We start from the raw sequence: 14,066 nt of genomic DNA, 5'->3' as shown, positions 1-14,066 counted from the left end.
GTTTTGGCCCAGTTCTCTAATCTGTCAAGGTCGTTTTGAAGTGTGATCCTGTCCTCTGGGGTGTTAGCCAGCCCTCCCAGTTTGGTGTCATCTGCAAATTTGATCAGAATGCCCTTGAGTCCATCATCCAAGTCGTTGATAAAGATGTTGAATAAGACCGGGCCCAAGACAGAACCCTGTGGCACCCCACTAGTCACTCTTCTCCAGGATGAAGAGGAACCATTGATGAGCACCCTTTGGGTTCGGTCAGTCAGCCAGTTACAAATCCACTGAGTGGTAGCATAGTCAAGACCGCATTTTACCAGCTTCTTTACAAGAATATCATGGGGCACCTTGTCAAATGCCTTGCTGAAATCAAGGTAGGCTACATCCACTGCGTTCCCTTCATCTACCAGGCTTGTAATTCTGTCAAAAAATGAAATCAGGTTAGTCTGACATGACTTATTTTTCAGAAATCCATGCTGACTATTGGTGATCACAGCATTCCTTTCTAGGTGCTCACAGACTGTTTGCTTAATGATCTGCTCCAGAATCTTCCCTGCTATTGATGTCAGACTGACTGGGCGGTAATTATTTGGGTCCTCTCTTTTCCCCTTTTTGAAAATAGGGACAACATTTGCCCTCCTCCAGTCTGCCGGGACTTCGCCTGTTCTCCAGGAATTCGCAAAGATGACTGCCAGTGGTTCTGAGATCACATCTGCCAGTTCTTTTAATACTCTTGGATGCAGTTCATCTGGCCCTGGGGACTTGAATACATCTAAACTAGCCAAGTATTCTTGTACTATCTCCTTAGTTATTCTGGGCTGTGTTTCCTTTGCTGAATCATTTGCTCCAAATTCTTCAGGTCGGGCATTGTTTTCTTTATCGGAGAAGACTGAGGCAAAGAAGGCATTGAGGAGTTCAGCCCTTTCTGTGTCCCCTGTTTGCATTTCACCATCTTCTCCTCTGAGTGACCCCACTGTTTCTTTGTTCTTCCTTTTGCTACGAACATACCCATAGAAGCCTTTTTTGTTGCTTTTAACCTCTCTAGCAAGCCTGAGTTCATTCTGTGCTTTAGCTTTTCTGACTTTGTGTCTACACGTGCTGGCTATTTGTTTGAATTCCTCTTTGGTGGTTTCCCCCCTTTTCCATTTTTTGTACACATCCTTTTTTAATCTTAATTCAGTTAAAAGTTCTTTAGATAGCCACCCTGGCTTCTTTAGGCACCTTCCATGTTTCCGTCTCATTGGTATTGCCTGACGTTGTGCTTTTACTATCTCCCTCTTAACAAACTCCCAGCCATCATGAACTCCCTTTCCTTTTAGTAGTGCTGTCCATGGGATCTCACCCAGCACTTCCCTAAGTTTTATGAAGTCGGCTTTCTTAAAGTCAAGAAATTGAGTCCTAGTATGCTTGGCTGCTCCTTTCCGCTGTATAGTAAACTTCAGAAGAGCATGATCACTCGCGCCTAATGATCCTTCCACATCTACCCTACTAACCAGGTCATCAACATTGGTTAGGACCAGATCTAAAATGGCTGTTCCTCTTGTTGCTTCTCCCACTTTCTGGACAATGAAGTTGTCTGCAAGGCCATTGAGGAATCTGTTTGACCTTATGCTCTTGGCTGAGTTTGACGTCCAACAAATATCCGGGTAATTGAAGTCCCCCATTACTACTATCTCCCTTCCTTTTGCATGCTTGGCCATCTGTTCCAGGAAGGCATCATCTATGTCCTCCGTTTGGCTTGGGGATCTATAGTAAACTCCCACAATGAGGTCTCTGTTATTCTTCTCTCCCTTAATTTTGACCCAAATGCTTTCACTTTGGCTTTGAGGTTCTAAATCTTGGATCTCTTCACAGGTATACACATCCCTGACATATAAAGCCACTCCTCCTCCTTTCTTGTCTGGTCTGTTTCTCTGAAATAGATTGTATCCCCCCATTATTACATTCCAATCGTGGGACTTATCCCACCAGGTTTCAGTGATGCCTATTATGTCATATTTAGTTTGCTGTACCAAGAGCTCAAGCTCATCTTGTTTATTTCCCATGCTTTGCGCATTAGTGTACAGACATTGAAGTCCATTAATCATTCCCCCGTGGCTCTTATTTAAGGATTTTTTCCTCCCACCACTAGGTCCGCGTGCTGTTTGCTCCATTTGGTCTATGACATTTGGATGATCATCTTCATTAATTGATAGACTCCTACCTTCAGGAGCACTGTCTCCCTCCCCCACATTAGTCAGTTTAAAGCCCTCCTGATGAGGTTTCTGAGATTTTTGGCAAAAACATTTCTCCCAACCGTTGTGAGGTGCAGCCCATCACTTGCCAGAAGTCCATCTTCAAGAAACTGCAGTCCGTGATCTAAGAATCCAAACCGTTCCTGTTTACACCATTTGCGAAGCCAGCTGTTCACTTCCACTATTTTCCCCTCTCTCCCTGGGCCACGTCGTTCAACTGGGAGGACAGACGAGATGACAATTTGTGCATTTAGTTGCTTCAATTTCCTGCCGAGAGCCTCGTAGTCTCTTTTGATCTTCTGGAGGCTATTGCTTGCAGTGTCATTTGTTCCCACATGAACCAAGAGGAAGGGGTATTCATCAGTGGGTTTTATGATTCCCTGCAGTCGTTCAGTTACATCTTGGATCTTAGCCCCGGGGAGACAGCACACTTCCCGAGACATCTTGTCAGGCCCACAGATCACTGCTTCTGTTCCCCTCAGTAGGGAATCCCCTATCACCACTACACGCCTCCTCTTGGGTTTGGTCGGGGTTCTTCCGTGAGCTGTCCGTTCCAAGGTCGCCTGCACATTCCCTGAGGACTGACTTTGCTGCTCGTCTTCATGTACCTGATCGACTGTAATGAGGGAGAGATCCTCAAATGGAGTCTGCTCTTCGTCTTCCATGCTAGGGGAGAGGACCTCAAAGCGATTGTGTATTTCTAAACAATCAGAGTGAACCCTGGGCCTCCTACTTCTTTGAGTCACGTTTCTCCATATATCTGGCTCCTGTGTTGGTGAACTATCCTCCTTCTCAGGGGAGTCCCCTGTCTCCTCCTTGGTGGGGACGGTGTGCTCTGTTGCTTCCAAGAAGAGCTCCAGCTCTCTAATTCTTTGGAGCGTAGCTACACGTTCCTCCAGTTGCTGGACTTTGTCTTTTAAAAGGGCAATCAACATGCAATTGCTGCAGGTATAGCTGCCTGCAACCAATTTAATTGGTTTTTATTCTTATTTTCCCTATGTTGTTAGCTATTTCCATTTTTATCTGTAAGCCGCCTTAAGTGTTCCCATCAGGGAAAAAAGCGGGATATAAGTAATTACTATAATAACTATATATACATAGGCAACAGAAACACACGCATACAGAACTTCTTGTATTTTGCCATAGGATTCAAAAAGTAATAACATTTTTATTCGAGCATTTGGTGTTCACACGATAGCAAGCTCGTGGGTTACACAAAACTCTTATTCAGGCAGGAACTGAATTTGTTTACCTCCTCAGATAAGATTTCTGTGCAAGTGGAAAGCTTGATGTTGGAAGGGAGGGTGCCAGTTCAGCAGTGCTTCCTGGTCTGTGCTTGTAATTTATGACTTCTTGATCCAGACTTGGATTATGTCTGCTTCCCTGAAGGAGGAAAGGGCTGCTTGGGTGTGCCTTTCTTTTTAGTTACAGGATTCAGGGTGGCTCCGTGGGTGACTCAGTGTGATAAGGACTGGTGGGGAAAGGGGCAACTGTTGTGGCTGTGTGAGCTGGGAGAATCATCCTTGCTCCTTGCACAGAGCAGCAGCGCATTCCGTTCCATATGAGTTTCTGTGTGTGTTGTGAAATACAACAAACATTGTGCAATGCGGCCGTTTGAGGTGTTTACAGCCCATTGATAAAGCAGGCATGCCATTCATTGCGTAAGCTGCTGTGATTCTTTTAGGAGAATACTGACCTTTGATACTCCATTCAGAGGATATCGTAGTAGAAACAAGACGCTCACATAAAGCACGGTTTGGCCCTGAATCCACCACTGAATTGGGAGATAATGTAGCCAAGCCTTCGCCTGCCCATCCCTAAAAGGCTGAGAGGAAACGAGAGGTGGGGAGCCACAGCAGCCTTGAATCTCACTTGGAGATGAGTGAATCTGTCAGTGTTGGTTTTCCCTCGGTTTATCATTTTTCCTATCTTAACTTAAGTTCTCCACATTTCCAGGTTAGGTCTGCGATTGAAATGAAAAGTACCCATGAAAATTCACCAGCATTTTAGTATGAATTTCTCCTCTGATATACACTTTCCGTACACAGTTTTGCCTCATCCGCACACTTCCGCAAAGCTGCTTTCACTAAAGCAACACATTTTTGTAGGTTGTGTTCGCTAATTTATACATTTCCATGCACATGTTGTTGCAGTATGTGCTTGTTATCGGTTGTAAAACTGAGAGAATTTGGAAGACTGGCTGGGTTTCAGTTCATGTACGGTTTTCAAAAAGCATGGCTTGGCCCAAGCTCATTTCTAAATGTGAACTGAATTGAATTCCCCCAATCCCTTCTTCTTCTTTGGCGAGCACTCGTAGCCGAGTAAGATTGTCTTCCATAAACACGGTTTAAATAATGAGTCCGTAAGTGACTGTGGAGGCCAATTCTGGATCCACACGTCCTTCCACAGTGGGGACATAGGTTTCCAGGCAGGAGTTGATCAATGTGTGGATTTGCCAAGCGTGCCTTCCTCTTAGCACGTTTCTCCCTTTTGTCCTGAGTTTGAGTGTCTTCAAAGCCCATGACACCTTTGGTAAAGGCTGTTCTCCAATTGGAGCGCTCACAGGCCAGTGTTTCCCAGTTGTCGGTGTTTATACTACATTTTTTTAGATTTGCCTTGAGACAGTCTTTAAACCTCTTTTGTTGACCACCAGCATTACGCTTTCCACTTTTAAGTTTGGACTAGAGTAGTTGCTTTGGAAGACAATAATCAGGCATTCGCACAACATGACCAGTCTAAGGAAGTTAATGTTGAATAATCATTGCTTCAACACTGGTGATCTTTGCTTCATCCAGTACACTGATATTAGTTCGCCTGTCTTCCCAAGTGATGTGTAAGATTTTTCGGAGACACCGTTGATGGAATCTTTCGAGAAGCCTGTTGCCATAGAACAGGCATGTCCAACCGGTCAATTGCAATCTACTGGTCGATCATGGGGCATCCCTGGTCGATCGCATTGATTCCCCCCCCCAAAAAAAAGCTCAACAACTTTGGGTTTTCCTCCCCAGAAAAATCTCAACAACTTTGGTCAATCCACTGGGTAGATCACTGCCAGTTTTTTTTTATAGTGGGAGTAGATCGCAGTCTCTTGGGAGCTGGACCTGTCTGCCATAGAGTACCCTCAGGCTTCAACGTGGCAGCACTCAGAGGGAAAGGAAAGTACCCATTTCCCCCAGAGACCTTTCCTGACAGTGTGCTGCAGTGCCACACAACAGGCAAAGGAAGCTGCCATCAGGTTGAGCACACAAATCGGGTCACAAATTTCAACATTTCTGGAATGGGAAATGTGGTTGCTCCCACATTCTTAATGACCCGTGTTCCTGTACTGCTGACCAGTGGCACACCTCGGGGGCCTCAAATTTCAGCGGACGCCTAAAACTGGCACCCTCTGCCTCTCGTCTTCCATTCTACATCATAGTTGTGACGCCCCACCTGTCGCGCCCCTGAGGCTCTGCACCCGGTGCGACCAAACCGGCCACGCTCCCCTGAATTTGCCTCTGCTTTCACAGTAGCCTGATGCCCAGAAATGAAGAAGGTGGCGATTTTCCTAGCATGGGAATAGGGTTTTTATAAAACACAGTCATCACATGCATTTATTTGTGCCTCGAGGCTGCAGTTAAGGCGTTGGAGCGAGACTGGTTTTTGTTAATTATTTAAAAAAGGTGCACAGACCTAGCCCAGGGAAGTGGATTTTGGCATGTAAACGTGAAAACTGGATAGATTTGCTACGGCTCCCAATTCCTTTTCTGTTCTTGTTGTTCTTTCCTCCACAAGCCTCGTCCTCCTCAGCAACTTTTGACTGGGTCATTGTCTCCCAGTTCATTCCATCGGAGTAATTAATTCTAAAGCGAGTGACAAACACGCACGGCCTGTTCTCTCAGTTGGCATGTGTTTTCCTCAGTGTCACTAGAGACTCCTCCTCCCAAACCAGCTGCTCCTTCTCTCCCCCCCCCTCCACCAGCCCAGCCGTGATTCACTTGAGTTTCTCATTAACCAGTCTTCTTCATAGTTAGCAGAGGGTCTGCAGGTTGCCACCCACCCACTGTCCCAGGAGTGTGTGGGCAGAGCTGGGCACCTCAGAGAAAACATTTCCTCCGAATATTTCCACAGCAGCCTTTCGTGGGGGCTCCAGATTGGAGCGTGCGCCGCCCACACAACTAATGGTCTAACTGCATCAGTGGTTTAGCAAGGTCAGCACCTACTTGGGTGGGAATTAAATGTAAGCACAGGCCTTGGTGTCTGGCAACTGTGAGGTAAATTATTAAGAGTATACCCTCTGTTGCCTTGGCCCTTCCCCAACCCAGGGAGAATGTCTGTGCCAGCTGATACTATTTTTTAAAAAAAAAACCAATAACTTTATTGAATAATACAATTAAATTTCCAGACATATCTGCAAAAACACAATCATTTACATATTTGCCAACATAAACTGTAGAAGAAAATAAGTAAGAAGAAATGAAAAAAGAAGAAAGAAGAGGAAAAGAAAGAAAATGCTGTTTTCCACAAACAGTAATTCCAGAATTATACTAAACACATGTTATAAAATACAAATCCTGATTAAAATATCTTAAAAGACTTCCACCACCTAAACCACACTTCTTTTGGGGGCAGTAGAGCAATAAGAACGGCAACAGGGCATTGGAGCCAGTAAGTGCCACCGCCACCCTACCCACCCCCTGGGACACAACACTGCCGCCTATGTTGGTTATCCTGGTCCCCAGCCCTGCCAGTGAGCCCTCTGACCTTGGGATATCGCCAGTTAAGCCAAGCAGACTATAGCAGCAGTAGTTAGGGATGTTGGGTAATTCATACACGTACTTTCAAGCATGTATTTGCAGTAACTTTTGGAGAAAAGGCATTATTATTATTATTATTATTATTATTATTATTATTATTATTATTATTTATTTATTATTATTTCTATACTGCCCTTCGTCTGAGAATCACTTGGTGGTTTTACAATATAAGTGGAAGCTGAATTCTGATTCTGTGGCCACATCCTGCACTTTTCATGTGCTGCGTCAGAATTGTAGCACACGGACAGCTCCGATTCTTACCTCTGTACTGCAGGCAAGGGTGTCAAAAGAAATTTTGCAGACAGTCCTCATAAACCATTTTTGCTCTGTCCCAATGAATGGATGGATGAACCCTTATTTGCGTCAGCCATCGGCCATAGCAATAAAACAACAATACGATGTAGAAACAATAGAAATAAAAAGTCGATTCCATAAATACATTTTTTGGGTTTTGAAGCAATAGTCAAATAGTGGATCACTTCTTGGCCTTTTGGCTAATATCAAGTGTAGTATCTGCTCTGTCAATGTGCACTCTGCTTCGATAGGTATGGGGTTTTTGCTTTTTGTTTTGGCTGGGGAGAAAGAGGGGTGGGAGTCGGTAACTTGAATGCTAAAACTGTTGTGCTCTCTGGTGAAGGCCTCCCGCGCCCCCACCCCTCCTGTTTAATTTGGGCTCCAACATAAGTCGCATTGTGATTTGCCCGCAGGTCATGGAGAATGCGTCTGTGGCGACTGCGCATGCGACCCCGACTGGACGGGAGCCTACTGCAACTGCACCACCCGGACTGACACCTGCATGTCTAGCAACGGGCTGGTATGCAGCGGACAAGGCCGCGGCTACTGTGCCTGCGGGAAATGCGTCTGCACCCAGCCTGGCTCTTACGGAGATACCTGTGAGAAGTGCCCAACCTGCCCTGACGCCTGCACTATCAAGAAGTGAGCAAGAGGGAGCTGTGATTGTGTGTGTGTATGTGTGCGCCAGTTGTCTGTCGTTTCTCAAAGCAACACAAAATCATTAAAGTAAACATCATGGCAGGAGGAAACCTGCTACAGACATGTAGAATATTAGGGTGCAAGGTTGCATTCTTAACTCTGATTATGATGATGATGATAAATAAATAAATAAATAAATAAATAAATAATTCTAGTATTTATACCCCGCCCACCTGGTTGGGTTTCCCCAGCCACTCTGGGCGGCTCCCAACCGAATATTAAAAACACAATACAGCATTAAACGTTTAAAACTTCCCTGCAGTGGTACCTTGGGTTACAGACACTTCAGGTTACAAATGCTTCAGGTTACAGACTCCGCTAACCCAGAAATAGTACCTCGAGTTAAGAACTTTGCTTCAGGATGAGAACAGAAATTGTGTGGCGGTGATGCTGCGGCAGCGGGAAGCACCATTAGCTAAAGTGGTGCTTCAGGTTAAGAACAGTTTCAGGTTAAGAACGGACCTCCGGAACGAATTAAGTTCTTAACCCGAGGTACCACTTTATTTGCTATGCCACTCAATTTGAACGGGCCTTCGCTGGAACAGCAAAGTACAAGTTTCAGGAAGACCAAAATTCTAATAAGGAATGGGGAAAATTTATAACTTAAAGACCATTGTAAACAGTTAAATTTGTTAGTAGGATTGGAACAGCACTTGTAGTTTAAGGTTGATGCTGGACATAATGGGAAGAGGTTAAAGGGTTTGGATTATCATAAAATATGTGGGAGGAACTGATTAATAATAGGACCTACACAGGGGAGGACGGAAGTCCAAGAGATTCGTTGGAATCTTGTTTTTTTATGATTTATGTTTGATACATCTCTGTAAAATTTTAAGTTGAAAAATCAAATAAATTAATTTTAAAAACAACAACAAAGTACAGTCGTACCTTGGAAGTCAAACAGCTTAGTTCTCGAATGTTTTGGCTCCCGAACGCCGCAAACCTGAAGTGAGTGTTCCAGTTTTCAAACATTCTTTTGGAAGCTGAACATCTGACGGGGCTTCCACAGCTTCCAATTGGCTGCAGGAGCTGTGCTTTGGTTTCTGAACTTTTTGGAAGTCAAATGGACTTCCGGAACAGATTCTGTTCAACTTCCAAGTTTGAAAAGTTGACACAAAAAAAGAAGGGAGCAAGGGGCATGTAAAAGCTTTAATCAACCCTTCGTTCTTACTCACTCATCCTGAGATTTCATGCCTTCTCATGAATACCCTGAGAAGCAGCCTAAAGCCCTGAAATATTATTCATAATTACTATTTATAAATTCTTACATTTTTCTAGGCACTGTGCAAATACTCCATTTTCAAATCAAGTCTGTGGCTGCAGGCCTAACAGTCTAGCCAATATGACACAGGAGGGATGGGGAGGGAGCAAGAAACGAGCTAACTTGGACACTGGTTGTTAAAGTTGCATCGCAGTTCTTCTGATGACTGGCTGAAAAAAGGAGACAGTTCAGGGAGGAGCCCAATGAATGGGGAACGTGTCCCACTCCCCCCCCCCTCTGCTGCAGTCGGGTAGGACTGTGGCTAGCAGAGTGGCTGTTTAGGAAGAGTTAAAGGGCAGCTGGGCGAGGCTGATGGAATGGGCTGTACTGTCTCGCTCCTCTGTCAGAAGCAGCCACCAGGTCAAACCCTGAGACATGGTGACCCCTAAAGGTGTGGCGTACTCTGGGAGGAAGGACACATGCCTTGGTTAGGTGGGAGACTGGGGGAGTGGGGTGCCAGAGATCCTGCTGAAATCCTAATGCAGTCGTACCTTGGAAGTCGAACGGAATCCGTTCCAGAAGTCCGTTCGACTTCCAAAATGTTCGGAAACCAGTATACCTGAAGGAGCGTCTCCACTTCCATCGTTCTGCCCGGACACTGAGGTCCAGCACAGAGGGCCTTCTGGCAGTTCCTCACTACGAGAAGTGAGGTTGCAGGGAACCAGGCAGAGGGCCTTCTGGGTAGTGGCACCCGCCCTGTGGAACGCCCTCCCACCAGATGTCAAAGAGTAAAATAACTACCAAACTTTTAGAAGACATCTGAAGGCAGCCCTGTTTAGGGAAGCTTTTAATGTTTAATAGGTTATTGTATTTTAGTGTTCTGCTGGAAGCTGCCCAGAGTGGCTGGGGAAACCCAGCCAGATGGGTGGGGTATAAATAATAAATTATTATTATAAAGAGCGGCTTCCGATTGGCTGCAGGAAGCTCCTGCAGCCAATCGGAAGCCATAGAACCTGCGTAGGATTTTTGGCTTCCAAAAGAACGTTCGACAACCGGACACTCACTTCCGGGTTTCGGTCCTTCTGGAGCCGATTTGTTCAGGAGCCAAGGCATTTGAGATCCAAGATATGACTGTATAGCCTCTGTTTTTGCAGTCATGGGATGTGGAGCCAGCATCCCTCGGCCTGCTTCATTATTCTCACTGTACCTGCTTCTTCCTCTTACGCAGGGAGTGCGTGGAATGCAAGAAGTTTGAGAGGGGAACCCTGATGGAGCAAGAGACCTGCAACCGCAACTGCCGGGACGAGATTGAATTGGTGCAGGAGCTAGGTGCGTAAGAAACATGGGGCTCTCTGCATGACCAAGAGACCTGCCTCAGGAAGGGATGGCAACTGTGCCAGTTCTTTCTTGCGTGATTAACAGCCACCCAACACCATTCTTCCTCTCGGAGGGCATCATGTTGGGAAAGGCTGATCCCTGTATCTAGAGCCCTACACCAGCTACAAACATTCAACTAGACTAGAATAGGAGATGGAATTCATGTAGGGTACAGCAGCCTCCTCCCATGAGCCCTGAGATGATGTTGGCAATGAATCAAGGACCCAGGCTTACAGATTCAAATCAGCTTATGAGTATTTGAGTAGGAGCACCTTCTTTTTGTGTGGCCCCAATCTGAATGCTTGTGACACCCCTAGTCTCACTTCTGAACTTCCCAAGGGCAACTGTTGGGCCAGCTCCTGAAAGCAAAGGATGCGGGTGGCGCTGTGGTCTAAACCACTGAGCCTCTTGGGCTTGCCAATCAGAAGGTTGGTGGTCCGAATCCCCGTGACGGAGTGAGCTCCCATTGCTCTGTCCCAGCTCCTGCTCACCTAGCAGTTCAAAAGCATGTCAATGTGAGTAGATAAATAGGTACCACTGTGGCGGGAAGGTAAACGGCATTTCCGTGTGCTCTGGCTTCCGTGACGGTGTTCCCTTGCATCAGAAGCGGTTTAGCCATGCTGGCCACATGACCCAGAAAGCTGTCTGCGGACAAACACTGGCTCCCTCGGCCTGAAAGCGAGATGAGCGCCACAACCCCATAGTCTCCTTTGACTGGACCTAACCATCCAGGGGTCCTTTACTTTTTAGTTTACTTACTCCTGAAAGCGCTATGTGTAGGACTAAATGTTTCCATGTTCTTTCTTCTCACCTGTGTAGGAGACAAGGGGAAGGATGCTGTGAATTGCACTTACAAGGATGAGAATGACTGCGTGGTACGTTTCCAGTACTATGAAGACTCCAGCGGCAAGTCCATCCTCTATGTCATTGAGGAGCCAGGTGAGGATGAAATCCACGTAAATGAGGCTTGATCTTTGGAGATTAGCGCCGCCGCCCCCCGCCCCCGCTTAATCTGCAACTTGAGAAATGCAGCTACAGCGATGCACACAAAACTTCAGATAGTTTCATTAGCGAGAGGGGGGAAACATTTTTAATAAGGTTCCTGTTGAAAGGAACTTACAAACTTAATTTATGTATTGGGGAAGAAAAAAGAAGAAGGGAGATGTTCGTTTGAAAAGAGAACAAGAAGAACGTACGTTTAAAGAAGATTGGGAAATGTTTATTGAATATATGGAGGAGAACTGTGCATATTTGAAAACATGGACAGCGTTAAGATAAATTTGACAATGTAAATAAGTTTTGATGGATGTAGTGCAAAATGAACCATGGAAAGAGAGGAAGGGAAGTCATTGAGGAGAGCCACTCTCATGTGGGATGGAAATTATCGCCGTGCATTCTCAGTAGAGATCTCTACTGGTGTGCAGATGTGAGTTGAGAGAGGATGGGAATACCAAAGTAGGAAACTTAGGAAGTTTCACAGCCCTTGCGTGATACCACGTGCTTCTCTTGCAGACTGTCCCAAAGGGCCAGACATCCTGGTCGTTCTCCTTTCTGTGACGGGAGCCATTTTGCTTATTGGCTTGGCTACTCTGCTCATCTGGAAGCTGCTCATCACCATCCACGACCGGCGGGAGTTCGCCAAGTTTGAAGAAGAGCGGGCCAGGGCTAGATGGGACACGGTGAGAAACACAAGAGGCGGTTGATGGGGGAGTAGAAAACAGCCCTGCAACATTTCTGCTGCAGCGGGGGAAAGAGTTTCTTGCAGTGATCCCTAATTCAGCTTCCATATTCTGGCAATCCTCATGTTGTGGATCATTTCAGCCACGGATATCAGGCTTATACCAGTTTGCAAACGAGACATTGAGGGGGAAACAGTGTGGGTGTCGCCAACTCACATCCATTCCTATTTCTCCAGCACTGTGCTGCTGAAAAAACATATGACTAGACTCATTGTGCTAGCATTTCCTGCCCTTTGCTCTGCTTCATTAACTAATGCCTGCAGGGAAGGAGAGAAAAACACTAAAATAATGATGACATGTCATGTTCTCAAATGCACGCTGCCAGGGAGATATGCTAGAACCCGTGTGCTTTGGGTCTATTACAGAATCCTGGGGTTGTCGGTTTGGTGAGAATAATGAAATATTCCAATCCCTGCCTCGCAGAATTATGTTTGCCAGGGTTCACTGGGGCAAAAGAACTGTTAAACTGATTTAAGCCTATATGCAGACACCTTTTGACAATGTCCGTGTATTAGCAGGTACAGGTTATGGTTTGTGCCAATTCCTTTACCCTGCTATATTTCTCCGTTTCAGGCCAACAACCCATTGTACAAAGGAGCTACCTCGACCTTCACCAACATCACGTACCGTGGGAATTCGTGAAGAGAGACAAGGCCTTGCAGGGCCTTCCTTACTGATGTTTACAGAACAGTCTGTGTTGCGCTGGCATGTGTGTTGTCTGTGTGCGTTGTGTGCGTATGTGAGATGTTTTAACAGCTGTTGCTCAAATGGTTCCGGAGCTTTTGCTCTGCGTTGTTCTGCTGCCGTGTGTGAACTATGCACTATGCTTCCGAGATTCTCTGTTTACCTCAGCTCACCTAGTACTGTGGGCCCAGATCCCCTACGCTGAAGGAGAAAGCAGGCCTCTCTCGTCAGTGGGAAGAGCATTGCGCAAATCCCTTGGAGGGGACCGGACACTCTAGTTGTATAAAATTAAGGGGCAGGAATGTTGAGATGCAATCTAACTCCGAAGGGTTTTACTAATCAGGTTTGGAATTGGGTAGTTTTCCCTCCAGAAGCAAACTTCCCCAGTTCAGGTTATTGCTAACTCACTCCTAGCTGAGCCCAAACTCCTCCCGAAGTTTCACACCTGGTTTGAAACAGCTCAGCTGGTGAAATCTGTCCCTTGCTGTCATCGTCGCTGCACCTTTCCCTTCTCAACCGAAGTTACCAGTCAGTTGGCTCAGGTGGACATGGGAAAGCTTGCTTGCAAGGCCTCCCTGGTGTCTTAGGTGATACTTGCCAGCATTTCTGGCACAAGGATACATGGGAGATACAGTTCCCATGGATCCTAATTTCTAATGGGAGTAGGAAAGCTTTGAGAAAAGGGAACAGAAGAGCGTCATTTGGCTGACAAGATCCCAAGCTCTGTAGTGCTTCAGACACAACTGCAAGCATGGCGAGACCGAACTTCTAAATAGGTTCCATTATTTTCGGAACCTATTTCAAACTGATCTAGCTTTTACTGTACCAAAAACAAAGCACTGCATAATGTTTTTTAAATATATATAATATACCTCTTGCTATCTTCATCCCCAGAGTAAGTAAATAAGTGTTTTGTATTTAACTTCTAGACAAACAAGAGATGCTGATGCATTTACAAGCTTGCCCCTGACCGTTTTGTGACCCTCCCTAATCATTCACAGGGCTCAGTTTGTTAAGGGACAAAAGGCACTCTGCACATGCTTAAAGGTACTTCTTT

The 14,066-nt window shown here is 45.7% G+C and overlaps 1 protein-coding gene across 1 annotated transcript in view; it reads left to right on the top strand.

Annotated features, from left to right (window-relative positions):
• The window catches only part of ITGB3 (integrin subunit beta 3), a 59,360-nt gene extending 45,469 nt beyond the window's left edge, over positions 1 to 13,891 (top strand). Inside the window, exons 11-15 of the mRNA XM_083469652.1 lie at positions 7,723 to 7,951; positions 10,438 to 10,538; positions 11,406 to 11,525; positions 12,099 to 12,265; positions 12,899 to 13,891. Of these exons, the coding sequence (XP_083325778.1) occupies positions 7,723 to 7,951; positions 10,438 to 10,538; positions 11,406 to 11,525; positions 12,099 to 12,265; positions 12,899 to 12,967 (686 nt within the window). The 3' untranslated portion in view covers positions 12,968 to 13,891. The remainder of the gene's footprint in view (positions 1 to 7,722; positions 7,952 to 10,437; positions 10,539 to 11,405; positions 11,526 to 12,098; positions 12,266 to 12,898) is intronic.
• The last annotated feature ends 175 nt before the right edge of the window (positions 13,892 to 14,066 follow it).

The sequence above is a fragment of the Podarcis liolepis genome (genome assembly GCF_965112155.1).
Source record: "Podarcis liolepis genome assembly, chromosome: 13".
In the NCBI taxonomy this organism is placed as follows: Eukaryota; Metazoa; Chordata; class Lepidosauria; order Squamata; family Lacertidae; genus Podarcis; species Podarcis liolepis.
Note: the sequence above shows the minus strand (reverse complement) of the source record. Positions and strands in the feature narration are given on the sequence as shown.